We start from the raw sequence: 27467 nt of genomic DNA on the forward strand, positions 1-27467 counted from the left end.
GGGGTGGACGGGTTAAAGACAGAGCTGAACTTACGTAGATCTTCTTCTCTGCAGACAGGAGCCCAACATAACTTTGTACATAAGAAAAATATTATTATTATTATTTTGGGGTAGGCGTACTGGCATGAGGTGCACTGCACAGTGGACAGGCAAATTCTCTGAGCTGCAGTGGAATAATTTTCTTAGCCTGATGGTGTTTGGTATTTTGGGGTCTCGCCATGATCTGTGGGAGGAGTGTACTGCACTTTTGCCGTCGATGAGGACCACGATTTATGCCGTTCGCCTGCTTGGACCAGGTCAACCGGCATGTAGCAAAGCCATGATTGAACCCAATGACGTGGACACCCACTGACAAATTTAGTTGCCCTAATTCAACCAACCTCGCCACTGTGCCGTACTTACTTACTAGACCATTCTTTTGTTCTTCGTCACACCCCATTTGAAACGCCGTTGACTGAACTTCATGCCAGTTTGCCTTTTTTCCCAAAATAGGGCTCCTTGTCTGGGCTGAGTTGCTGTTGTGTGTGTGTCAGTGTCGGTGCATTATTAAGGCACCTTACACCAAAACCATGCACCCTGTGCCTCCGCAAGACCAATTACTAAAGAACAGGGATTCTGTTCTTTTTTATCATTTCCTGAGTTAAACTCTGTCTAACGTGAGAGACATATCTGGTCAGAGTTGCGGTTTACAGTCATATCAACAACCATAACTTCCATAACTAAGCCTTTTAAAACAATGGTATTGTTTTTATGATATGCCAATTATTTTTATATGATGCAGATTAGAGTTTAGTTTACTAGCTACCACCAGTTGTAAATTTAATGTTTGATTCCTGTGTGAGATGCCAAGCCCATTGTACTGTTGAAAGAGTCGACTGGACTGGAAGAATAGTCTAAAGATTTTATTAAGAGAAAAGGTTTATTATTTTATGGTTTAAATTATATGGAGAGATGTGGTAAAAATATTTATTGAGAGGTGTATAATGAATATCATATGATTATAATACAGTTGAGAGATCATTTACCGTACTGTTGACCTGTGCAGTGTTAACTATTTTTTTAAACAGGCTTGAAAAAAGGACAAGGCGTTTTACTTAATTTAATTTAGGACACTAATGGACTTACTGTCTTTCACTGTGATTGTAAAGGACCCCAGAACATTGAGTCAGATAAACAAAAGATCTCAGTCCTCATCTTATACTGTCATGGGAAACGTTTACATGTCTCTGTAAATAATCAGGTTACGGTAATAATTCCAAAAAAGCATTTACCGTAATTTCCGGACTATAAGCCGCACCTGAATATAAGCCGCACCAGCCAAATTTAGGGAAAATCCCATATACAAGCCGCACCGGACTATAAGCCGCACCGGACTATAAGCCGCAGCTACGTTAGCTCAGAGCCTGAGATGGCTCTGCGTTAGCTGTAAAAATCCATAGATTAGCCGCACTGTTGTATAAGCCGCAGGGTTCAAATCATGGGTAAAAAGCCGCGGCTTATAGTCCGGAAATTACGGTAGTTTGAAATATTTTTCTCTCAAATGGCCTAGATTTACACAGATTTATTTAGTCATGTGAGAGCAGGTTGTGATGTAACGCGGCCCAGGTCAAATCTCTGTTGGCATACTTTACTGAAAAGGAAAACACTTTAGACCAGTTATAATCCGATTTTAAACAGATGTCTAATATCCAACTATGTCTCACTGGGTACTTACCAGGATTATAACTTACACTATGATACATGTAAAAATCTAACTATAGTTGCAGTTTTGCCTTAATTGAGCGACATAAAATGTACCTTAAAACACTAAAATACACTGTTGATACCATCTCAGGTTATATCCGCATCCCACTTATCAATGTCACCCTGCCACAGGCTATAAAAACCTGGTGTGACATTTCCACATGGAGATTCAGTAGGCCTACTTCAATCTTCAATTCCACATCCATTCCATTCCATGTATTCCAGAAGCCTATCGCTTGATTTGCACTGTGTACTCTTACCACAAATAGTGATTGACAGGCTGGCCAAGCGTTACAGCATGACAAGCTTGTAGATCTGCCATTTTCAGCTTTATGTTGTGAGTCTGTGCAAAATATCCATGTTCACTTTTTTTGTTGCTGACTCGATGCAATGTTTCGGGATTATTATTATTTATTGTCATTCAATTTTTTGTTTTGCTGTTGCCCCACGCCGGTGCCTTTTTGCTATTCTATTTGATTATTATCAAAACAAAGAAATCATGCATAAGTTACTTCCAAACCTTGCCATTTTAAATAACTACTTGATGTGCCATTTGTATCATTGTGCCATAGTAATAGTGTAACGTGAGAACAGTCAGAAGCTATACTGTACATGTGCTATAATGATTATGATGTAAAAAGAAAAATCCTGCAGATTTGTTTGAAACAAAGTGCATCATTATTTTGTATTTACTGTTGCCGTCTGTCTGGGTGGCCGAAATGAAAATGCCTTGTGCTCCCCACTGCCAAAACAAAGGCAGGCTGTCATGGATAAAGCAAACTGAAGTTAACTTATGGCCATTGAGTATATGTACTGTATTATTTATGATACTCTGTGGGTTGTTTATGACAGTGCTTGTGCAATAACAGCATCCCCCTTCTCCAACTCATTGTGCCGTGGGGGTGGGAATGGGGGTGTGGTTCAAAACTCATTAAACTTGAAGCGACTGTAAACATGAACAATGTTTGTCTACTTGTTGCTTTTATCCTCCCTCTTTCCTCTGTTGCTCTGTGCTCTTGGTTACAGGCGGCGATCACATTGAGACAGATGGGGTGGGGGGCAGCGGGCAGGTACAGTAGGGGAAGCTTTGGACAGGAACCTCTTTGTTCCTTACTTGGCTGATGCTCATATGGGGCAATTCAACTGTCCATCCATCTCTCTCTCATCCAGATGATCTCTTGTGCCTCCAATGTTTGTTGTTAAATAGAATACAGTACACTGTGCTCTGCTGAAGATGAACTGAACTGCATGGAGGACGACGCTGGACATTAAGGGATCTATTTTCGTCAGTGCTAAAGCCCCCTTATCCCTAAACTTCTTTGCCCTTTTTACTATTTTGAAAAAAAAAATGTAATAGTTCAAATAGTCGAATAAGCTCACAACGTGTTGATGTAGATCGGCTAGTTGAACAATTTGAATATGTTTTTCAAAGTAGTATAAAAAGTCAAAGAAGTTTAGGTATAAAGGGTTTACACTGACGAAAATAGGGCCCGTGCATGGAGTCATGGACTCTGTACAAGCTAGCAGCATGGATGGACAGACACACAAGTGAAGCATGGGTGAGGGGACACACGAGACAGGGATCTGCACTGAGCGATTTAGTTCCTAGTGTATTTTATCGAATTTGACGTTTTCAATCTACGAGAGTCTTAAGTCCACGGTCTACCTCTCCCTGTGGTGTTGGACAGACCCCGACGTTGAGCCACTGTCTGCAACTCCGACAAATACAGTATAAATGCAAAATATATAAATATGCTTACCTCTTGCCACACATGTTAGAGGCTGCCGGTGTGCTTGTGCAATGTATTAGTGCGCAGTTTTCAATAAAGAAGGGTTTACCGCGTTTGTGGTCGATTCTGTCGGAAGTTCCCAAATTCTCAATGGCCATAAATAGCAATAGATCCGGTGAAAGCTGTTATTACGCTCAACGTAAACAGGAAGTAAATAACGAGGGTTAATTTTTTTTTGCACAAACGGGATTAAAACACTTATTTACGGCAGCCTTTTGGGGCTAGAGGGTAAGCACATTTATATTTTATTTTGCATTTGTACTGTTGTACATGTTCGAGTTGCAAGGACTCGGCGAGTCGGACTCTAATGTCAAAATCGATCAAATACAGTCTAAATATTAGGCTGGGTCTGCACGAGGGCTATAGCTAGTGAGAGGAATACCGGTAGGCCTGCCGCCTATATGAAAACATGATGACGCGATGCTTTCACAACAAACCTTGACAATAGCTTGACAAGTGAGACAGTGGAGAAACTGGCATCTGCAGAGCTGCACTGTCCAGTCTTTCTTACCCTGGTCTTACCTTGCTTGAACACTAGAGGGGGTGCTGCACCAATGCGATCAACAATGTACGGATCTGTTAGCATTCCTCAACCTAAATGACACACACACACACACACACACACACACACACACACACACACACACACACACACACACACACACACACACACACACACACACACACACACACACACACACACACACACACACACGTCCTCCAACTCCATGTCTCAGTGAGAGGGTATAGAATGGTCCACCTGAGAGAAAATCTCAGTGTTCCGTAAGTTCACCACCTGTTCTCTCCCCTCCAGATAGGATATTGCATTCTGCATTCATTCAGCTCACCTGGATTTGCTGCCTTTTTGTACAGTATCCTCATCAATAGGGAGAGGCTAAATCTCATCAAGGTGGTCAGTGGCTCAAATGCATAATAAATAATGGACCTTGACATAAAAAGGGTTGAAAACCACTGACATAGAGATTGTTGTATTTCTTTTACAGTAGCCAATACCCAATAGTCATCTACTGTTCAGCCCCCACCCCCCTTCTCCCCCGGGATCCACTCAGGACCAGTGAAGGGAACATAATGTCATTGTTCTTGAGCCATTCTCTTCCTCAATAGTATTAGTTTGGATACTTTTTCTCCCAGTGGAGGCTGGAGCACATTTATGCTGTAGTGAAGAAGACCAGTTCAGTTCACTGTTGTTTGCTGTGAGTCACAAATGTTTCAAAGTGTCTTTCAAAACAATTGAATATCGGCTCCACTGAAAGTTTTTATTTCCAGGAAGTGCCGCTGTCCGTAGTGCTGAATTTGATGAGATTAGAAGATCTATGAATAAGAATCCATTACGAAAACTGTATTTTCTTAAACCTAAAGTGCTTTTCTTTTTACGTCACGTCATTATGATCCAGCACTATTATGTTCCCTGTTTGTGTAATACACTTTGTGAACCTTTAGCGTGATACTGTCTGGATTATCACACACCACACAGCCTGCACACACTACCAGTCTGTCAGAACCAGACGAGGGTCCAGTTAGAGATTACAACACTCGTTTAGCGCACCACAACAAATTGTGACGTGCACGCGCAGGTACGGAACGGAACGGTACACGCGCATGCATGCTAGCCTAGAACGCGTCCCCATAGATTCAATAGAAGACGCACCTAACCACCTCGGTCACCAGTGACTAGGCTACTCACCAGACTTTCCAAGACGCACCAAGTACCCAAAACTCACCATTACGCCACTTGTGGATATATGTAACTGCCTTATTTGGCTTATCAATTTTAGCGCGTGCGATGGAGAGTGGAAAGTGCAGGCTCCACTTTTACGCACCATGTGGGAAAGACGGTTCGTGCAGTAGGTGACCAAGTGCGTGCGTGTGTGTTCTGAGGGGCGGTGTCGGTGGGACAGCGCGTGGAGAGTGCACGTAGCCTAACCTATACAGTAGGCTCCACTTTTACGCACCAGTAGTTCGAGTAGTATAGGTGACAAAGTGTTTTGTCTGAAAAGTGCTGTTAAATTGTTGATTTTGTTTCCTCGACGAACCTCAAACCATGTTGCTTGTTGATCTATCTCATTATAGTACTTGAGCAGCTGCTGAGTTAATTGAAACGCCATCCAGAAAAGACAGGATACAATTAAAACAGCAAAGCGAGTGTGCGGGGCCACCGTCCTTGAGCGCCCAGCCACATGTCCATCATGGGAGCGCATGGATGGACTTCAGCGCGTTATAGGCTCATTATGTGTGGATGTTTAGCGGTGATTCTTTCACAAGCTGAAGCGGGCTGTGGGGAGAGAGAAAGCCCCAACTGCTGCACGGGACGAAATAACGAATGCTCCGAGTACAGCAAACGAAAGACGGTCTGCTATTGTGATACCTACTGTCAGAAAACGGGAGACTGCTGCGAGGACTATCAGCTAGTGTGTCAAGTATCTGGTGAGTTGCTTGTTGATGATGAAAGCGATATCCCAAGGAACAAAACAAAGATAAAACACCCTTTTTATTGCATGTTTACTACAGAAGTATCATCCAGTGGTGGAGAGATGCCTGTTCTTTGTTTTACCGTTTGAGATGGTTAATTAATTGGCACAGGCCAGGGTGACACGGAGACAGTGAGACATACTTCACATAGCTGTCTGTCTGTCTTTGTTTATTATTGATGTTTGCTTCAAGTGGCTCTGGTCACAGATGACAACGTTTTGAGGTGAGATATTGCCATTGGACAGACAGTGGTTTGTGTACCTACAGTATTCTGTCTGGGTTGGGAGAGAGAGAGAGGGGGGGGGGGGGGGGGGGCGAGGGAGAGAGAGAGAGAGAGAGCGCGCACGCGCGCCTGACAGGTCACATTTGGGGATCAGTTATGAAAAAGGTTAAGGCTGAGGGGATATGGAATTAAATGGTAACACAATTTCTCCAAAAGTTATATAGCTAAACCATCATTTATCGATATATTCTATGTCTGTCTTTATACCGGACGGATGGATGGATGGATGGATGGATGGATGGATAGATAGATAGATAGATGTGCAGCTTGTTAAGATTAATGAATGTATATGGAAGTAAATGTATTAATATATTATTAAAAGAGAGGTAAGTGGAAACATTACAGCTGACACTATATATGGGCAATCAGCCGAATGGAAGCCATGGGAACAGACAGCCAAACATGGCCAGGATTACAGTCGAAGTTAAACTGTGTGTGAGATGTGAGTGAGAGAGAGAGAGACTAGAGCAATGTAATTTCCAGAGTGGTAATTTAACACTAAATTGGTGTCATAAGAGTCTATTGCACTCAGAGTTCGATTATTACTACAGATTTCCCAGGATGTACTTCAACCTGCAAAGCTCTTTGTACCTCTTTGTAGAAACATCCTGAGTTCAGATACCGTGATTATCTCTGTATAGATAGCCTCAGAGCAGGACCCTTGTTTTAAGTGAACACTAACAAGCACCTATAGGGATGATCTTAAGTTCCAAGTGCACTTAAAACACAGCAGTGATCCCTCTCTTTAGGCACATTTAAAAGTATACACAGTGGACCTTTTTGTTTGAGTGCTCTCTCTGTGTTGTGATGTGAACTGGCTGGTTCTTTCATCCATCCAAACTGGCTTATGCATTGCATGGCCTTCCTCACAGCGTTTTAATAGACCCCAGTGTTTAAGACAAAACTATTTGAACCTTCTCTGTGTTATTAACACACTGTAGCTGAGCTTGATCATTAAAACATATTAGAATGTGAAGAAGAATACTGTAACACTGACCATCTGACAGGGCCCTATTGCACTTTATAAGGAACAAGTCAACTGAACCCAGTCAAAATCCAACCTTCTGGCCCGTAGAGGTTGTTGATGCAACATTTATCATTAGGTCATCTCACAACCAGCTGACTAGATTCCAATACAACCATAATCCAGGTCCAGTTTCTCTCCTCTGGGTCTGCCAAGCTAGAAATATCACAGGATAAAGCAGGACACCACCCCAGATCATGTGTTGAGTCATCCCCATACTGTATTTGACAGCAGGGGGCCGCTGAAAGGTCCCTCTAACGGCTTCCAGACTGAGGCGATTAACACAGTGGACGTTGCGTCACGCAAGGTACACGCAAGTTGCGTGTCTGTGTGACAGAGCCAGTGCCGAGCAGAACAGAACAGTCTCTGGGAACCAGAGCTTACATGCAGTGAATCATATAGCAGGGGCTACTCCATAAATTATGCAGATAAAGTATACTGCTCCCTTCACAGGATGAACAGCAGTGAAACATTCTTATGACCTCAGTTTTTAAAGTGTTTAGATTTAGTTTCAATGAAATTGTTTCACTACTCATGCAGTTACTGGTTTTATTGGGAAGTGCTGTTTGTACGCCGGCTCTGTAAAGTGATGGAGCCACTGGTTAACAAGCTAAATGCAATTGGTTTTGATAGCACATCAGTGAGCTGGATGCAATCCTACCTGGAGGGGAGAGAACAGATGGTGGAGGTAAACGGAACACTGTCGTCGTCGTCGTCGTCCCCCCCCCCCCCTCCCAGTGAGCTGTGGCGTTCCACAAGGAAGCATACTAGGGCCTTTACTGTTCCTAATATATGTATTCGACATGACATCAGCTTGTGACTGCAACTTGTTCCTGTTCGCAGATGACTCAGCACTGATGGTCTCGGACAGAAACAAAGAACAAGATTCCTTTATAGGATCTCCTCACTGGTCAACAAAAACACCTTGAAGACCCTAACAGAAGCCCTCGCACAAGGTTTCTTTGACTATGCATGCACCTCTTGGTACCACAGCACCTCAAAGGCCCTTAAAACAAGGCCCCAGACTTCCCAAAACAAACTGGTCAGGCTCCTACTTGGCCTCACCCCGCGAACCCACCTCACCCCTGCCCACTTTGACAGGCTGAAATGGCTTAGATCGACGACAGAGTACAGCATCTTGCAATGGGTCTGGTCCACAAGATTCGATACACCACCAAGATACCCATGTACCTACACCAGAGGGAATGCAACAAACCATGTGCAACCCAGATTTGGCACAAACAAGGGACTAAATTATTTCCGCTTCTATGCCACCAAAATGTGGAACACCCTAGCAACAGTCATTAAGACATGCGAATCCCTTGACTCCTTAAAAACCGCTCTCAAAGGCTGCAATTCGAAACTGGCCCCTGTAAAATCGGAATCTTAGGCTTTGAGGGGAAGATGTGTTTGGAACTTTGGTTTGACAGGATAGAGATACACTGGAGTGTCTAGCCTGTTTTGGTGTGTTCGTCACATGCAGCTTTGTAAACCTGGCTGTGACCTATGAAGTTGAACCCAGTATGGGTCAATGTGTTTTACAAGACGTTGAGGGGAAAATAAACACGACTACCTCTCTTGCAAAATGTCTATTCTGAAACCCTTCTCTCTCCCCTCCCTTCTTCTTAAGTTCTCTCTGAAACTTTTACTGCATAAACAAAATTGTGTCACTTTGGCTCAAGTTGAAGCACCTATACGTTTTCTTGCCTGCCATTAGACTCATCTGAACCTGATTCTGCAGCTCTGTAAGGCAGCGCAACAGTCTGTGCAGCATCTGTCCCTATGTTCTGTCCTGGTCTATAATTAACCCCCTGTCAGCTGCAGGTGAGTAAAGGCCTGTCATGGTGGGTGACATCAGAGGAAAGATAGAAAGACGTGTTTGAACCCAATGGACACAAATGCTTAATAATGATAACATTTGACACACTTGGAACCACGCTTGTTGCCACACAGCAGCTGTCGGGGATGTGTGTAAACATTTATTATAATCATCAATCTTAATCCCATCGTGTTTGGATTGTAGGCCTAAACTCACAGCAAAGTTCTCGGTGTTAATTAACTTATTTCCAACGCAAGTTACTATGACGTCTGGTTGTTCTCACCTCAACAGGACACACTTTCCCTCAAATGCTCCAGTGGTCTGACCATCATTCATCTGGTCATCCTCCTCTCTCCTCCCTCATACTTATCCCTTCTGTTTTCCTTTCCTCTGCCTCCAGAGCATGTTGTTATGCCAGGATGTTTTCCTCTCTTTCTACCCCCCTCCCGCCCATGGTGTGGGCCGTGGCCGTGGTTGTAGCCGAGGGTTTGGCACTGCTGTGCTGAGACTGGCCAGCTGTTGTAGTTATGGCTTTCTGTCCTGTTTCTGTTTCTCCTAGTATTCAGGTAGAATACACACTGACGGGGAAGTGGGGAAAGGGAGTATTCTTTGCTCTCCAGGGCAGCAGAAATGTTAAAGCTTCTCCCTGCTGATTGCTGCTCATATGGCTCTGATGACCGTATGGGGGGAAGGCACTCTTTAAGGGTACACGGGTTGAATACACCCTGACCCAAGCATACACAGCAAAATCCTCAGTGGTTACATCTCATCCGCACGATGCCAGACTGCACTTGACGAGCACATTTTCTAGTTGAATGTAAATCTAACGTTATTGGTAACGGGTAACACACTAGGTTTCAACGGGTACAGGCATTAGGTGCAACAGGTATTGCATAGCAGGGTGGAGCATGCTGCAAGTATTATTAACTTGCATCGTTCCCAAATTGCATCATTCCTGAGTTGGTTGAGGTTAGTTATGGTAGCTTTTTAACTTAATTCTTTCTGTGCCATGAGGTGGCAGCAGAGTGTAGGTAAACCCTGTTTACTATACGTGTTTGACTATATTTGGTCATCTTCATTTACGGTTTCCCGGCCTGGAGGCCACCATTGTAACGATCAGCTATTATTAGCGTTAGCTCACACTGTTTACCTTTTGCCAGAAACGTTAACATGTCGGGAGTGATGCGAGACAAAATCACAAATGACATCCGAACCTCGGATGCATCAGAAAAACATGAACATGAACACTGAATTCAAGTTCCCAATACTTCATTGAAACGTTTCAGCCAAATCAGACTATAGTTAGAGTTAAATCCAAGACATTGTTTCTTTTCTTACGGCACTGTAGGGGCAGAGCTATCTAGAAGAGGGTCTGTTTGTACAGTGTGTGTGTGTGTGTGTGTGTGTGTGTGTGTGTGTGTGTGTGTGCGTGTGTAATGTGTATGTGTTTGCGTGCATGTATACTACTGCGTGGCACTGCGTGCGTGTCTATCTGTCTGCCTGCCCGGGGCTAATCTTGAACCATGACCGCTCCAAGCCAAATTGCTTTTGGCTGCATCCAATAGGTCAACAAAATGAATATGTCATGTTTCACATTATACTTTTTGAAATATTCAACTTTTTAAAACATTTTATACTGGAAGTCAAAGCAGTTCAGATTGGGCTGAAACTTTGGCCAAATTTGGGGATGACACTACAGTAATACTGACATCATAGACGCGATGTGACTGACGTCATAGACAACTGACATCATAGACTTGACAGAGAGAGATCCACATGGGAGCCACAGTGTTATTATTATATTGTTTATCGAGCACAAGATAGCTTGTGCATGTCTTCACTCTTATGTGCCATTTGATCTCCTGACTTCCATTGCGTTCACCTGTATCCTATCCCTCGTCACAATCCCAATTTCCCTCCTCGGATTAACCTACAGTATCTCTATCTCAGCAGTAGTTTATAACATCTTTATGTATTATTTGTTAATTATTTTCACAAAAGCTGTCTCAGCTGTGTTTGTAAATTAGTCCGCTCAGCTCACTCTGCGATGTCTGCAGGAAACACTGAAGAAGCAAGCCTGTAATTACAGTTTAGGCCTGTGTCCTTCACACCTATTAGGGTTTATGCTTGTTGTACAACATTATTAACTGGGTTTAATGGTTCTGTGTGTGTGTGTGTGTGTGTGTGTGTGTGTGTGTGTGTGTGTGTGTGTGTCTGTGTGTGTGTGTGTGGCTGGACAACTGGACATCTGGGTTCCATCAGAGAGGAGGAGGTGGGGGAGGGGAGGAGGAAGGAAAGGGGCGGGGAGCTGCAGGACAAAACAACAGGAGGACAGATGGGGAGTTGGGATAGTGGGGGGACAGACAGATGAAGGGACGGAAACAATGCTAACTGGGACGGCTGGTCTGATAGCAGGTTCATAAGTTATAACCCCTTTGTTATTAAACCATAAAATGGAGTAGAGGAAGAAAGAGATGGATGTAGCCCCATCTCACTGGCAAGGCAATCCATCTCACTCTCTTTAGCTTTAGTTTCTGCCTTGAGATTGCCTGCCAAAGCTATAAGATAAAGGAGAGGAACTTGCATAGACTTTCATTTTTAAATGGGAAATAACCCTCTCCAAGCAGTCAAAACATCCACATTGCTTTGCATTCATTCATTCTACGAAGTAAAATCTGTCCATTTTTTGAGCGGTGGGCACACCGTCTCCATCATGTAGCTTTGTGTGTCCCGACTCCCTAGATAGTTTATTAGATAGATAGATAGTTTATTTGTCTCGGTCATGGTTTATCCAACATTATTACATACAAGGAAAAGGGGTTGTCATGATACAATTGACCGAAAAGGAAAGGGCTGAAGCCGAAGCTTATAATGCCCACCTTTTTGAGATTTCAGTAATCTCATAAGGAAAAATAAAAAATAAATAGAGAAATCCGTTTTCTACATTGCTGCATTTCTAATGAAAGGATTAAACACAACCATGTTGAAAGAAAAAATCTAAAAATAAATCTGATCAAAAAAGCTGGTCAAAAATCACTATTTCTACAACTTAGTGACAATTGTTACAATGATGATGATGTTACTAATAATAATAATTATTCACTTGTTTCTTTTATAAACTTATATAGCATACATACATACATACATACATACATACATACGTACATGCATTGCATACATACTGTACATACATTTGCCTATGATACAAACACACATATACATATGGTCCTACATACATATGTGTTTACATGTATATGAAGTGGTTGCCTCATATACATGAATACTGTTTTGGTTTGATTTTGAGATGTGTATGTCCTCGCACACACACTCACACTCCTTTATACAGATAACGGTAGGTACGGGGATACACATATATACTGTATAGTTACTGTTATTATATAATTAACACTTAGTTAGAGTGATTTCATATAGCCCTCGATTACCTTTGTTTTATATGTTCTCTTGAATTTAATGATTGAATTGCTTAATTTTAATTCAGTGTCCAGATTATTCCATAGATTCACCCCAATGGCAGATAGACATCTCTCTTTGATGTTGGTCCGTGGAATTGTAGTCTTTTAAAAAATTCCGATTCCCCTGAGTTCATACCTGGTTTCCCTAGGCTTGAATAGCTCCTGCATGCTGACTGGAAGCGACCTGTTATATGCTTTGTACATTATTATTGCTGTGTTGAGGTTGGCTAGATCTGCAAATTTCAATGTGCGTTTTTTAATAAATAGTGGATTTGATGGCGCATAATAGTCAGCCCGGTTGACAATTCTTATTGCTTTCTTTTGTAGAATAAAAATGGGGTGTAGTATAGTTTTATATGTGTTTCCCCACTTCGACACAGTAAGTTAGATTATGGTAGAATTGTATAAAGTCTGGAGTGATTTTGTATTAATGATGTCTTTCATTTTGTATAGGATTGCTATTGTTTTCGATATTTTAGTTTTTAAGTAGTCTATGTGAGGTTTCCAGGTGAGTTTGCTGTCAATCATGATTCCTAGGAATTTTATGTGGGTTACTTGATCGATCTGATTGTTATTTATGGTTAGTTTGACTGATGAATTTATATTTTTATTGCCGAATATAATAAATTTAGTTTTGCTTATGTTTAATGATAATTTATTTATATCAAACCACTTCTTTAAAATTTTTAGGTCAGCTTCCACTACCTGCAAGAGTTGTTGGAGGTCGACCCCAGAACAGTACAGGCTGGTGTCGTCCGCAAATAGCACACAGTGTAGGTCTTGTAGGGCTTCCGCAATGTCGTTAATGTATAGAATGAATAGTTTTGGGCAGAGGACAGAGCCTTGGGGGACTTCACATGTTACTGGTAGGGTAGCTGAATCTAGTCCGTTTAAATTAACAAATTGTTTCCTTCCTTCGAGGTAGCTTTTGAGCCAGGTGAGGGCAATGCCTCTAATTCCATACCTATATAATTTATTTAGCAATATGTCATGATTAATGGTGTCGAATGCCTTTTGTAGGTCTATGAAGACCCCTACTGAGAATTCCCTGTTATCTATTGCTGAAGAGATGTTTTCAGTTAATGCAGGTCCCTGGAGTTCTATACACACAAGAAATGATTATGTTTTTGGAATTCTCAACAGTGATTTCAACAGTAATACATTCAAGAACGTTGTCTATAATGGTTGTCATATTTTTAACCATACAGCTTCTTAATGCGGTATCGACATAGATAGCCACGCCCCCTTATTTGTAGTAAATAATTCATAGCCTTCCATTTCTACAGCGTGTATTTTATCATTATCTAGCCATGTACACCCATAAGGACATACACACAAATTAAAATTAGCTCGCACACACCCCTGCGGGAAAAAAGAAAGCAAGTCCAACAGAAGCAGCAACAGCGCACACCCATACGGACGCACACACGCACAAGCGCGCGTACACCCATAAGGACATACACACAAATTTGCTCGCACACGCCCCTGCGGGCATGTACATGCACAATCACACACACATCGGAAGGCGCACACACACGTACACAAGCACACACACAGACGACAAAAATGACAGCAGAGCGAAAATTTAAAGTCCAGCATAGTCCGCGAAAAGATTTGAAAAAAATAAAGCAAGTCCGACAGAAGCAGCAGCAGTCTGTTTAGGGTACCTATGTCTGTTTAGGGTACCAACAGGTGAGAATGTGGCGTTGTTGAGCTTCACACTGTGCACAGGTGCATGATGGGAAGCTGAGTTTTTAGTGTAACACTTTTTCAGCATGAGTGTCTGTCTGGGCCTTCACACAGTACCAGTATGAGTACAGTACAATTACAGTATAGTTCCACCGCTCACTTCACACAGGTGTGATTTTTGTCTTACTAGTTCCACCGCTCACTGTAATTTTCCATTTTCCATTGATGTGAATCATCATCATCATGCATCAGGCAACACAGTTGCTATTCAGTTTTTGAGGGGACAAAAGCTGAACATGCTGACGAGCACCAGCAGCAGTGGGGTCAGAGGTTATTTTTGGAGATGTTGTCGATAAAAGGAGGGATGCAGCGGACAGCAGTTGCGGTAAAGTGCCCACGGGTCAGACAGTGTCAGACTGTCAGCTGTGTTATCATGTGGGTGGTGGAATTCTTGCGCTGGTGGTACCAGCAGCCGAGCAGGGGCCACCAATGTTTGTTAATTGCCTTGTGACCCCTGGTGGCTCAGGGGCAATGGGCTGAGACCTCCAGACATATTCTGAGCTGTGTGTGTGTGTGTGTGTGTGTGTGTGTGTGTGTGTGTGTGTGTGTGTGTGTGTGTGTGTGTGTGTGTGGGGGGAGAGTCAGTCACCCCACATTTCCTCTTGGGTGCGGGAACCAGTGGACCCTGGCGGGACACACCCTGCCTTCCCTCAGCAGCAAAAGACTGCGGAACGTATATAAGAACGTATATAAGAACGTATATAAGAACGTATATAAGAAGAATCTATTATTTATTATGTCACTCCAACATGTCTAATGTTTTTCTGTGTAAGTGACAACTGAGGGTGGAACATGCTCAAAGGGGTTGGGGGCTGTATTTGGGGAAATAAATGGTCAGTGGTGTGTGTGTGTGTGTGTGTGTGTGTGTGTGTGTGTGTGTGTGTGTGTGTGGTTATCTGGGAACGGCGAGCGTCAGGTAGGCAGCACTAATGTGCAGGAATGCAGAGATTCCACAATGGCTTTGTGGATTGCCTGTGTCACTGAGACACCCCCCCCCCCCCCCCACCCCAACAGGACCATGGGAATGAACCGAGCAGGCGGTACCTTGAAAGCTCTCGCTCTCTCATTATTTTCCTCTCTCCCTCTCTCTTTCACACAGCACACACACACTCGCTCATACACGCACGCATGCACGCACGCACGCAAGCCACGCACTCACTCACTCACTTGCGTTCACTCTCATACACACATGCTTAATTTCTCAGTATGGTATTGTCCAAAGTGTGTGCGTCTGTGCGTGTGCTTGTGTGCGTGGGTCACTCAGAGTGAGGAAAATTACTTCAATTTCTCAGTATGGTATTGTCCAAAGTGTGTGCGTGTGTCAGTGTGTTATGGTGACAGAGTGAGGAAAATTAGATAATGATGGGGATTATATTCAGTTATGGTATATTTATCCCCTCACATGCCATAATTCCGCAAAGGACAATGAACGGAGTTCAAGCTGTGTGCACCTGCTTCCACTATCCTGAAGACTTCTATGTGCTTATTATACAGACAAATTAAGCATATTCTTAGAATGCTGGAATGAAATTTTATTTTGTGTGTGTTTTGTGTGATTAAAACGTTTTTGTCACGCGTGCACAATACATGCGCATAAAGTGCATGCCAACACATTTTGCAATTGTGTCGCCAAACTAGCATGTCATCTTCTTAAATTGACATTTGTACTTGTGTGTCATTCCCTTTTTGAGAAGTAGACTGTTGAATGTTTGTTCTCAGCTGTTAAATCTGTTCGTCCAGGCCTCATTACTCTGGGAGACGTTTGACTTTGATCAGAGCAGCCATCTAACTAATAGAGCTTCCGCCTCCTTCACTTTAATTGGTTAAAATGACTCTCTGAATGAATGGGTGACTTGATTGTTGTTGCAGCTAGTGTGTGTGTGTGTGTGTGTGTGTGTGTGTGTGTGTGTGTGTGTGTGTGTGTGTGTGTGTGTGTGTGTGTGTGTGTGTGTGTATCGTGCGTCGCGCACACAGAATGTAGGCTCCTGTTTGTAGGGTAGACATAGCTAGACATAGACTTCCTGAGTCTGGGTTTGTTGACGATGCACTTACTTGCCACCCTTCCAGACATACCTGTAGGTGATTGGTGAATATTATATGCAGTGCTAATTTAGAAATGTACAGAGCGACTTACAATAAGTAACACATTTGTAATACATCAAATACATAGACCATCAGCAAGTTAAGAACCTAACAGTATAATATCTACAATGAAACTATGAGTATACACTATAGAGTGCTATGTCTACATACTCCATACTCTATACTGTACATACTGTACCTGAGTATTCAACTGCACACTTAACCCATTTAGACCTGAGGTTGATCCTAAAAAATGCCTTCTAAAACCTAACCTAAGGTTTTCTGAAAACCTTCAAATTCTTATTAAAAAAGAATACATTAAAAACATTATATTGCTATATGAGACATAGAGGCACGAAAGGTATAACAACGTATAGGTTACACAGATCTAAATGGGTTAAGGCCAAGGGCAACCCAATTTCAACTAGATAAAGTGCCCCTCAGCCACAGGTCTCCACCACGGCAGTTCAGGTTGTGGCCTCCTGGTGGCGCTCTTGAAAACATGACTATAGAGATATTGTGTAACGATTTGCGGGAGTTTTGGACAGAATCTGGAGGAGTAAAAAAAAGTCGGCCTCGTGGTGGCACTATAACAGGCCGTTCTGGAAAAGTTGGGCCAGAGGTTCATCTTGGCATCCAGGGAGTGTGTGTGCAAAATCTGGCATCGACCGGGTTAACGGTGCCGGAGATTAGCTGTACACAGACGGACGGACAAACAGGCGGACACGGACTCACACACACACACACACACACACACACACACACACACACACACACATGGACGGAGTGCAAAACATACTCTCTCCCCATGCCTTCTTCAGTCTGCTGGAGACAATAAATGGACAAGTATGAAGTAAGAGCAAATGCTGTTCTTAATTCACCCAACCCTCAGCTGATCTCAATTTCTCCCTGCTTCACCAGCAGCCATTGACTGCGTGGTGGGACCATGGGGTCCCTGGTCAGCGTGCACGTCTCTGTGTGGGGTCGGCAGCACGGAGCGGAGTCGCCAAGTATCCATTCCTCCGAGAAACGGAGGCACGCCCTGCCCTGACCTCAAACAGCGAAGAGGATGCTTCGGAAACGACGCCGTTTGCAGCAGTTCCAAAGGTAATGCTTAAGGAGCAATAGACAGTCATTAGATGTTGCACTTTCACAACACCTCTGTCGTATACACTTTTCTATTTCCCTGTCACCTCTATAAGGCAGCAAAGGTAGCAATCATGTAGTGATTGTAGTCTATGAAACTGTAAGACAAAGGCTGCCTGTGGCCTCTGAAGAATGTATTTACATCTGGTCAAAACTCTGTGGGGCCAATTATATGTACATCCATTTGGCATTTCAATATTCTCTGGGGTAGCTGTTGTTGACAGTTAGCATCATGTTTACACACAACTGGTCCAGCTGCCTTATCTACAGCTGCACTGCTTCAAATCCACCTGACACATTCTCCTGTTGAATCACTTTCCTAGTAGTGATTAGTGAAACAAGCAAAGCAAGACTTCCAAGAAAGGCCCAGGTTTACACAGTCAATGCTTTTACGCAATAGTAGTACTTCTTTTCATATTTTGTTTGCCTAAGCCAATAACCCTGGGTCAATGAATCATATGAAGATATGGAGAAGATATTGCGAGTGAGACTTGAAATGTGTGTCTGTGTTTATTATACCCATGTCCTCTCCCTCTTATAAAAGGAGGAAATATACGACGACGCCAGAATAGATGAAGGCCCATGTGCAAAAGTATTTCTTTCTTTTGTAGTTTTCTGCTCCAGTTGGATTGGAAGTGCACACCAGCTCACTTTTTTTTTTTTTTTTACTGCTCTCCCACTTATAATGTGACATAGGGTTTTAAAGTATTGCTTTTCCGTTTTCCCACAATCCCACTCCTTGCAGAGGTGGCAAAGATCCTGCCTGATTCATTCAAGAGGAACTTCAAGGACCCTTGGAGACGACCACACATGCTGATGAAGGAGGAGAGGCCCAGGTAGGGGCTTCCATTAGCAGGCCACTAATACAAACACCAGTGTGACCCATACAGCCTACTTGGTCTATATAGCATATAGTCATGTGCACATGTAAGGGATGTAGAGTTGGTGGGTGTAAGATTAACTACTACACTGACTCTACTACATGGTATCTACTGAAAACCTGAAGGTTTAACTGTGAGCCATGGGCCATGAGCCATGGCTTGTGGCTCATAACGTCCAATAGTATCTACTAGTAGGCTAAATTTTTTACCTTTCGCTCAGACGTGGTCAAGGTCAAGACCGGAGAACTGAGATTAGGCTACCATCAGCAGTCAACTTGCAGTCATGAGCCATGGGCTTGGCACACAGAATACAACATAACTTAAGTAGCGCATCTGCAGTGGATAGAGGTGGTCTTCCTGCTCTTCTACTGAGACATTTTGGGCGTGATCGGGTAGGAACGGTACTGGTTCAGTGGTATTGCCTGAAGCTGAAAGCACAATACTGGTATCTCCCCCCGAGTCGACCTCACATCTTAGCTTAGTGGCACTGGCAGATATTCCTGCGCAGAAGACCCGGGTTCAATTCTCGTGAAGTACGGATTGCCGTTTTAATTTAATTGAGTCTACAAAGGTAAAGGATTTTTTACTGTGTATCATAATATATAATCTGTCAAGTGCGTTATTAATCATCATCATCATTCGAGTGCCCTCGAGATCTGCGACACAAGCTGCTTCCACTGGTCTCTGTTGCTCATTGCCACACCAAGTTCATTCACAGTCAGTTCTGTGTCCCTACTCAGAACATCTGGAAATGTGAGTGGTCTTGTTCCTCTTGATGAGCAGGGTTTAATTTAGATGGAATTCATGTGAAGTTTCGAGTTTGTCTCAGAATTTGTTTTCAGATCACCCTCAGTAGCAAAAGATACGAAATTGAGATGGAAAAGGTTACCACTAACTCTTCCCGTTCCACACACCGCGGAGGTGTTTGGACAACTGACGTCTTACCTGACATCTGGCATGTAGAAACATGTAGTAAAGTAAAAAAGATAGTGAGGGGCGCACAGATCTTTGGGGGAATGTTGATGTGAAAAATGAAATAAAATAAGAATAAATATATAAAAATAATAAATCCAAATAAAAATAACTAGAAATGCACTCTGTTGAGCTTTGCACACAAGTTGGCCATGAATGTGTGCGAGCAGAGCGCGCAACCTACTGCTTGCTGACTCCTGTCAACTCACTGTCCGCCCCTCTTTATCCCATTCTGGGCGGGAACCCCTATTTGTATCTTACCCCCTCAGGCCGGGCACCCATATTTGGGTTCTGTACAGTATGTACAGTATTCAAAAATGTAAAAAATTTGATTCTGCTATATCAATATTTGAAGTTTTTCAGAAACCTTAGGTCAGGATTTAGAGGCGTTTTTAGAATCGGCCTTAGGCCTGAATGGGTTATAATATAAAAAAATCACACCTGTGTGAAGTAAGGGGCACTCATCATCATCTGGGGGTCATTATTGATTCTGAATTCAATTTTAATTCACACATTAATCATGTCACCAAGATTGCCTTTTTTCACCTTAGAAATATTGCACGAATCAGAGCCTATTTGTCTTTGGACGATGCAAAAACGCTAATCCACGCCTTTGTTTTTTCTCGGCTTGATTACTGCAATGCACTTTTTTCAGGACTGCCTAAGAAAACAACTGACAGATTACAACTTGTCCAAAATGCAGCAGCCAGAGTTTTAACTAGAACTAAGATGAGAGAACATATAACTCCAGTTTTGGCTTCACTGCACTGGCTTCCAGTTGTTTTTAGGATTGATTTTAAAATTATTTTACTTGTGTATAAAGCTCTCAATGGTCTCGCACCTTCCTACCTACATGACTGCCTGCCTAAATATGTCCCAAACCGCCCCCCTAAGGTCTTCCACTGCTGGCCTGCTCGCTTTGCCTAAAGAAATGGCAACTAAAAAACACGGGGAAGCAGCTTTTTGCTTCTACGGGCCGACGGCATGGAACAAGCTTCGTCAGGCATGGAACAACCTTCGTCAGGCAGCCTCTGTAGACATTTTTAAAGCACAGCTCAAGACCCACTTCTACAACATTGCTTTTAATTGATCTTTTATTTTTTGTTATTCATGTCCTCACTGTATTGCATTACTGCTTGTTTTTTAATGTTGTTGCCTTGCTTTTCTTTTTTTTCTCCATTGCTCTGTAAAGCACTTGAGCCCACTTTGACAGGCTGGGATGGCTTAGGGTCGTCGACAGAGTACAGCATCTTGCAATGGGTCTGGTCCACAAGATTCGATACACCACCAAGATACCCATGTACCTGTCTAAATACTTCCTTAATGTAAACGAAGTCCACACCCACAACACCAGAGGGAGTGCAACAAACCATGTACAACCCAGATTCGGCACAAACAAGGGACTAAATTCTTTTCGCTCCTATGCCACCAAAATGTGGAACGCCCTACCAACAGTCATTAAGACATGTGAATCCCTTGACTCCTTCAAAACCGCTCTCAAAGGGCACCTACGGATGGCTGCAATTCGAAACTGGCCTCTGTAAAATCTGAATCCCCCCCACCCCCCCCACCCCATTTTCCCTCACTGTATATTGTATCTTTTCCCTTTTTTGCTTCCCATATTATGAATTTAGCTACATAGAAATGTCTATTTGTATGTCTCTAAATGTTTGTATGTCTTTAAATGTTTTGATGAATTGAACAATGTGGACCCTGTTGTAAACAAGTGTAATGCTTAATTGGGTCGTCCACTCACAGTTGACAGTCTTTGTATTGAGTTTGTGCTTAAAATGTACTGTAAATTCTACAAACTGTTAATAAATATTTCAATCAATCAATCAAAAAGCTGCATTTCATGTCATGAAAGGTGCTATACAAATAAAGTTTTATTAGGGGGCACGGTGGCACAGTTGGTAGTGCTGTCGCCTCACAGCTAGAAGGTCCTGGGTTCGATTCCCGCTCGGGACGCTGTGGATGCTGGCGGCGTGTTTCCTCCACCGCGGCATCAGTGCCCATACCCGAAGGCGGGGTTGGCGAAAGGGCCTTTCTGTGTGGAGTTTGCATGTTCTCCCCGTGTCCCCTAGGGTAGGTACCCTCACAAAAAACATGCAGTAATCCTGGTCACTAAACTGCCTCCCCCTGGCCAGCCGGGGCGCCTGATGGAGGGGAAAGGAACTGGTTGGAATAACGTGTTCCTTCCACGCGCTACGTCCAACCAGGGAAACTCCCCCCTGTCAGGTGTAAAGGAGCAACTTGGACACTCAGGCATGAAGGAAGCATGAGTTCAAGTCCGTTGCTCTCCCCTTGTCCCCCATATATGGGGACTAGGTTGGTGGAGGGTGTGTAGAGCCCAGGATCACATTAGATGATTGACACAGGGGTGTAAAATGGGTTACAAAATCGTGCAATAAAAAATATTAAAAAAAATATATAGAAAAAAGTTTTATTATTATTATTATTATCTTACATCATCATCAAGAATGGTGGTCCCTTATTGGCCGATTTGCTCGTCTACATATGACGTAAATGTTCCCTTCATTGTCAATGGCGTTTAATGTTTTGATGTTTAATTTACTGGCGGACATTTTACCTAATTTCTCCATTCATTGTCAATGGCAAATATTGAGACGTGTGGGGACAAAAGCTGTATATAGGAGGGCGCCCCTCAAAAATAAAGACGAAAGCAAACGTACCTTTGTTGTCATCAGCCAATCCCTGATTGGCCGAGGGGGTCCGCCAAAAATTCACAATCCCTGATTGGCCGACGGGACCACCGATATACGCATCCGAAAACAGTACAGTACTTGCGCTCTGCTCGTGCAAGTATATATATTACAAGACGTAGGCTATTTCTTTAAGCGAGATGGCGTCTAAGTCTTACTGCCCTAGATAAACATTAAAGTCCATAGACTTGGCTGACGACAGGGAATATAATTAGGCTCTAAACAAACATTAAAAGTCCATATACTTGGCTCATTGGCTGGCCTATGATATATGATGTAATTTCGGAAAGCCATGCCTCAAAAATGTTACGGCCCTCACATCTAGCAACCTAGGCCTGCCCCCTCCGAGGGCCCTGGCGCTTCACCAAATCAAAAGGCCCCATGCACACAGCACGCACGTGATTCGCGTGCACGTAACACAATCAAGAACGACACTTTTTGCGTTCAGCGAACCGCCATGCAGCCGCTGCTCCCATAGAGTTATAAAGCTGCTCCCCAACGCTGGATCTGCTATTTTGGAGTCTCCCAGCTCCCACCAAGTACTGTTGGACGACCAAAAACACTAGCTGGGGTGTTGCTTTACAAGTCGGTAACCTATGAATACAGTTTTGACGGAAGCAACAGCTGCACCTATTTGAAATTGTCTCGCACAGGGCCCTGCAAGCTGCGGGAAATGACACTAGTGCGCGGCTGCAACTTGTAGCGTGGGCAAACAAACGGAAACGCTTTGCGCAGGGTTGTCCAGTCCAAGTTGTTGACTTGCCTATATTGCACTGAGGCTTTTATTTTGAAGACTTTGCCTGTTTTATCATTTCTATGTTTTGAGTTTGTCTCAGAATTAGTTTTCACCCTTGGTAGCAAAAGATCCGAAATTTGAGACTAAGCAAAGGTTACCATTAGGCACAAACTACGCTTGAAAAATTACTTTCACGACAGTTATGTTTGTCACTGTATGCTTGTGTGATGAGCTGATTGATGTGGCAGTACTAATCCATTTAAAGGGCAAAACCTTTCTGCCTGCACGTCACCTCTGATTAAAGCTGATTGTGGATGGGGCTCAGTGTCAGGACAATCAGAACCCAGGGAACACGCATCTTGGCCTGTTTCCTGGCTAAACAGAGCCTTTTAGCCAGATTAAAGTGGACATCGGATACATGTGTTTTGACTGAAGCACAAAGCAAGCGAGGATTGGAAGTGAATTACTCCTAAATGTGAGACCTTATCTATGATTAACAGTGCTAGACTGATTTCACATGAACATCTGGCACGCTGACTAGTAGCCAACAGTGTCTTGGAAATTGACCCAGTAAATGAGTGTCAAAATGTTGCCAAAATGGGATGAAATTATGATCTCTGTATAGGGTGTGCAAAATTATCAGCCTTATTGCAAGACATGTAAGAATTCCTGGGATTTAGGTATCCTGCATAAGAGACAACACCTGCTTGCCCAGGGGAGATATTACGCTTTGAGCTTCAGGCACCAGTTATTAACTAGAAGAGCAGCCAGGTAGACCACCTCCAGCTCCTCCAACCACCACAGATGTGCTAGTTAGTTGTATGTATTAACAACATACTGTACAGGTTGGTCAAAATACAATTGTATTCACTAAAATAAGTTCCAGATCGCAGCTTTAACTTACATATAGCTTAACACATAATTAAGCCAAAACAAGATTTCCTGTCTGTGGTTAAAGCTTTATTTTGCTTATTGTTTGCAGCATTGCATTTCCTGTTGTTGCTCAATATTTCTTCAAATTAAATGTATAGCTTGATTGCAACCAGATTATATAAAATGTGAACCGCAATGCAAGCGGTTCACAAATAAGTGATCTGTTATGAAAGAGATGGTGCAAGTGTCATCCCATTGTCTTGGTAATTCTGACAAAGTGCAAAGTACTTGTAAATTCTGCGTGTGATTGCGGTTTTGCAGCAAAGGTTCATTTAGCAAACAATCCCAATGCGGATCATTTTTAGTCACAACCAAGTGGATCAGAGACAAAACAAATAGGACTCAAGTTCAAAGTATCTTCCATAGAGAACACAGTGAACTGGAAAACAAGTAGTTCACAGTATGATCAAGGCTGATATTACTGTGTAGGAAGAAATTAGAGAAACGGCTGGATGACACTTACACCCGCCTTCTAATGAGAGCGCAAAATATCTCTTGGAAGAGCCACCCATCGACTTCTCTAATATACGGCAACCTTCCCTGTGTTTCTTCACTAGTCTGATCCAGAAGAACACAGTTTGCCGGCCACTGCTACAGAGCTGATCATGAGGTTATATCTTCCCTTCTTCTCTGGAATCCTGCCTCAAAGCAGACCAGAGGTAGAAAACTGTCGATCCCTGATGTTATTGCTAGGGAGTAGGGACACATGCATCAGTAAGCAGGAACTGGGGATGGCAATGAAGGACTGGGAAATCTGGTGTGGCATTGTGAAATCTGTGATCTCGACCGCAGTTGAAAAATGATGATGAATAATGCCACAACACCAACCTCATGAGTCTTCCAGTGGCTTTTTTCTTCTTATGCGTGATTGTAGTTACTTATCTAACAGAGCTATTACTGATCCAACTTAATTTGAGGGGTCACGTCAGACCTCCAGGTGTCTTTCATCAGTCCATCATAGGTTGATTGCTGATTGCTTCAACTTCAAGGCAGAAGAAGACAGAAGAATGGCCTTTTAGAGTCTTTTAAAACAGCCTGTAACTCTCCAGGTACTTCTGAAGGTTTCCTGGATGGATTTATTTTGCTGATGTTAGTAGTGGCATACACCATGACAGAATGATAACAGCCTAGACTTGATTCAAACAATGAGATACTGGTTCAGTATGATGCGTTGTGACTGGCAGTCTGTTTACTATCTGGGTTTCTTAGAGTAATCTCAAAGCCCAGCTGTGTATTTTGGCTTGGGTTCACCCTGCAGAGTGAGTGTCTGGATTTCAGCACCAAATATTCACGAGGTCCTTTAGTAGAGGAAAATGAGTGCCTTTAAAGCCTTTAACCATTAACTTCTGGATGGATGACAAAAATATCCATGAACTTCTGGATGATTGTCTCTCTCGCTCACTCTGTCTGTCTGTCTGTCTGTCTGTCTGTCTGTCTGTCTGTCTGTCTGTCTGTCTGTGTGTGTGTGTGTGTGTGTGTGTGTGTGTGTGTGTGTGTGTGTCTCTCTCTCTCTCTCTCTCTCTCTCTCTCTCTCTCTCTCTCTCTCTCTCTCCAGTTATTGTGTGTACCTGCGAATAAAACTGGTTATGCCAGCATGCAAACTCAAACTGTGGAGTGCCCAGCTGGTCCGAGAGAGACTGGTCTGTGCAGAGTGCCAGAGTGATGCCATGTCCAAGACAGACCGCTGTAGTGGCGACGGCCTAGAGAAGACCAAGTAAGAAACCACAAACCAGAGTTACAGTATTACCTACTGTACACAGTAAAATCAATGTTCCTTACTTTGCCTTTTTGGTCGAAACATTAAATTAATTAAATATAGGCTATTCCTCTTTTATCGTCTGTTGTTCTTTTCTAAATCAATGTTCATGTTGAATTCCTAGAACATTCTGGACTGCAGCCTCTGCGCCTGGATGTCACGGCTCATGGGAGCGAGTGTCATCCGCAGACGGCTGCCGGTGCCCACCGTATTCGGTGCTGTTCGTGTGAGTCGCCCGCCACATCACAAACCCTATCACCCATGACGATGCAGGGACATGGTCACAGCAGCTCCGACTCAGCCAAGGAGAACCCTGCCATCTAAATACAGACTCCCCGAGTGCAGCGTGACTAGAGGAGATCTGTGGTGTCCTGCCATTTTTTTTTACCAAATCCACCTCATACTCGGTACCGTATACACTCATACTATGCACTCAGAAATATTGTAAACCTATATTTTTACACCACACTATGTACTTTATTCTCCTCCAAAGCACAGTGACAGCTATACATTTTATTTTATTTTATTTTCTACCACTGAATCTTATAGACATCGTTAAGATGCCTTGAAAATGTACTGTCTTGTGATTATCTCAAGACATTGGCCATGGGTATCTTTTATTATATTATAAGCCTACTATATTATTGTACTGTATTATTGTAAACATTAACGATTATATTTTTAATATAATGACCTACAAATCATAACTGATGCTTTCTAAAACCTGTAAACAATAACAAAGATTACAGATGCATTTACAGAAAAATAATCCGTGAACAACTAAATGACAAATGCAATAATACAAAAATACAACAATAAATAAATACTACTATTTGAAAACAGTAGTAGTCTAAAATGATTTATTATTTATTGTTTTAGTACATAGAGTAATTGAAATACTGATTATATGGATGTGAATCACAGTGAATGTAAGATTTTTGTATTATAATTTTTTTAATGAAGATTGTATTATTGGGAATGTGGGTTATGTTGCTCTCAGTGATGTCCCAGTAGTTGCCATGGTTGCCTGTAGACTTTGCACCGAGCTCTTTGTGCTTCTGATCAGTGTTGATTTTGACAGCAAATTTAGATTTAGTTTAGTCATAGTCTTTGGAATAAAATTTCATTTAGTTTTAGTCCTATTTTAGTCATCTGAAAGGTTTTAGTCTAGCTTTAGTCGACTGAATCTACAATTGATTTTGTCGACAAAAATGTATTTGGGCGGGCCTTGATGGCGTTGACTCTAATGGACAATTTTACACTTGGTTGCATGTTGAAAATAGCTGATCTACAACACGTAGTGCTGCGTTCAGTGTGTTGTGAGCCATTTTCAGAACGTAACCAAACACAAAAATGACTAATGTCTTAGACTTAGTGTAATGTCTTAGTTCTACTGGATCTCTTCTTCACTAGTCCCTCCGTAACATTTTAGTCAACGAAATGGTCAGTATATTTAGTCTTTAGTCATCATACAGTAGCTTAGTTTTTGTTTAGTTTTGATCAGTTTTCGTCCGTGGAAAAAAGGTAGTCGACGAACATTTTGTCATAGTTTTAGTTGACGAAATCAACACTGTTGTGCACCAAGCTGTTTTCAGAAGCACATGTGGTGCAGAAACAGTGTAGGATGGCTCCTCTAATAAGATCTTGGAGCTTTGAGTAGTAAAAGGTGGGGTGTTGTTGTCAACTGGATTTCTAATTAATTCAACACCAATGAAAGTAAAGGAGAAGAGTTATAACATGTCTAACATGTAATGTTGCATTTTTCACTAACAGTCCAACAACAGAGATTACATCAAAGTGCATAAGGAATAGCCTACATGTTTATAGTGTCTACCTCCATGAATGCAACTGCATTTTGATTATGCAC

General features: G+C 42.6%; 1 protein-coding gene and 1 long non-coding RNA gene across 2 annotated transcripts; both read left to right on the forward strand.

Moving 5' to 3' along the window:
• Positions 1 to 13: 13 nt before the first annotated feature.
• Positions 14 to 2705, forward strand: LOC310872687. Its single transcript, XR_014570415.1, has 2 exons — positions 14 to 1272; positions 1520 to 2705. It is a non-coding gene; the product is annotated as an uncharacterized lncRNA (long non-coding RNA).
• Positions 2706 to 5782: 3077 nt separating this feature from the next.
• On the forward strand, positions 5783 to 27374 carry LOC310871715 (somatomedin-B and thrombospondin type-1 domain-containing protein; the record flags this gene model as incomplete). Its single annotated transcript, XM_083783355.1, has 5 exons — positions 5783 to 5978; positions 17375 to 17560; positions 18345 to 18435; positions 25400 to 25558; positions 25725 to 27374. 5 exons carry the CDS (start codon positions 5783 to 5785, stop codon positions 25828 to 25830), a joined length of 738 nt encoding a protein of 245 aa, XP_083639481.1. The 3' UTR covers positions 25831 to 27374.
• Positions 27375 to 27467: the final 93 nt, after the last annotated feature.

This window comes from Protomyctophum parallelum (assembly GCF_964188405.1).
Source record: "Protomyctophum parallelum genome assembly, chromosome: 15".
Lineage (NCBI taxonomy): Eukaryota > Metazoa > Chordata > Actinopteri > Myctophiformes > Myctophidae > Protomyctophum > Protomyctophum parallelum.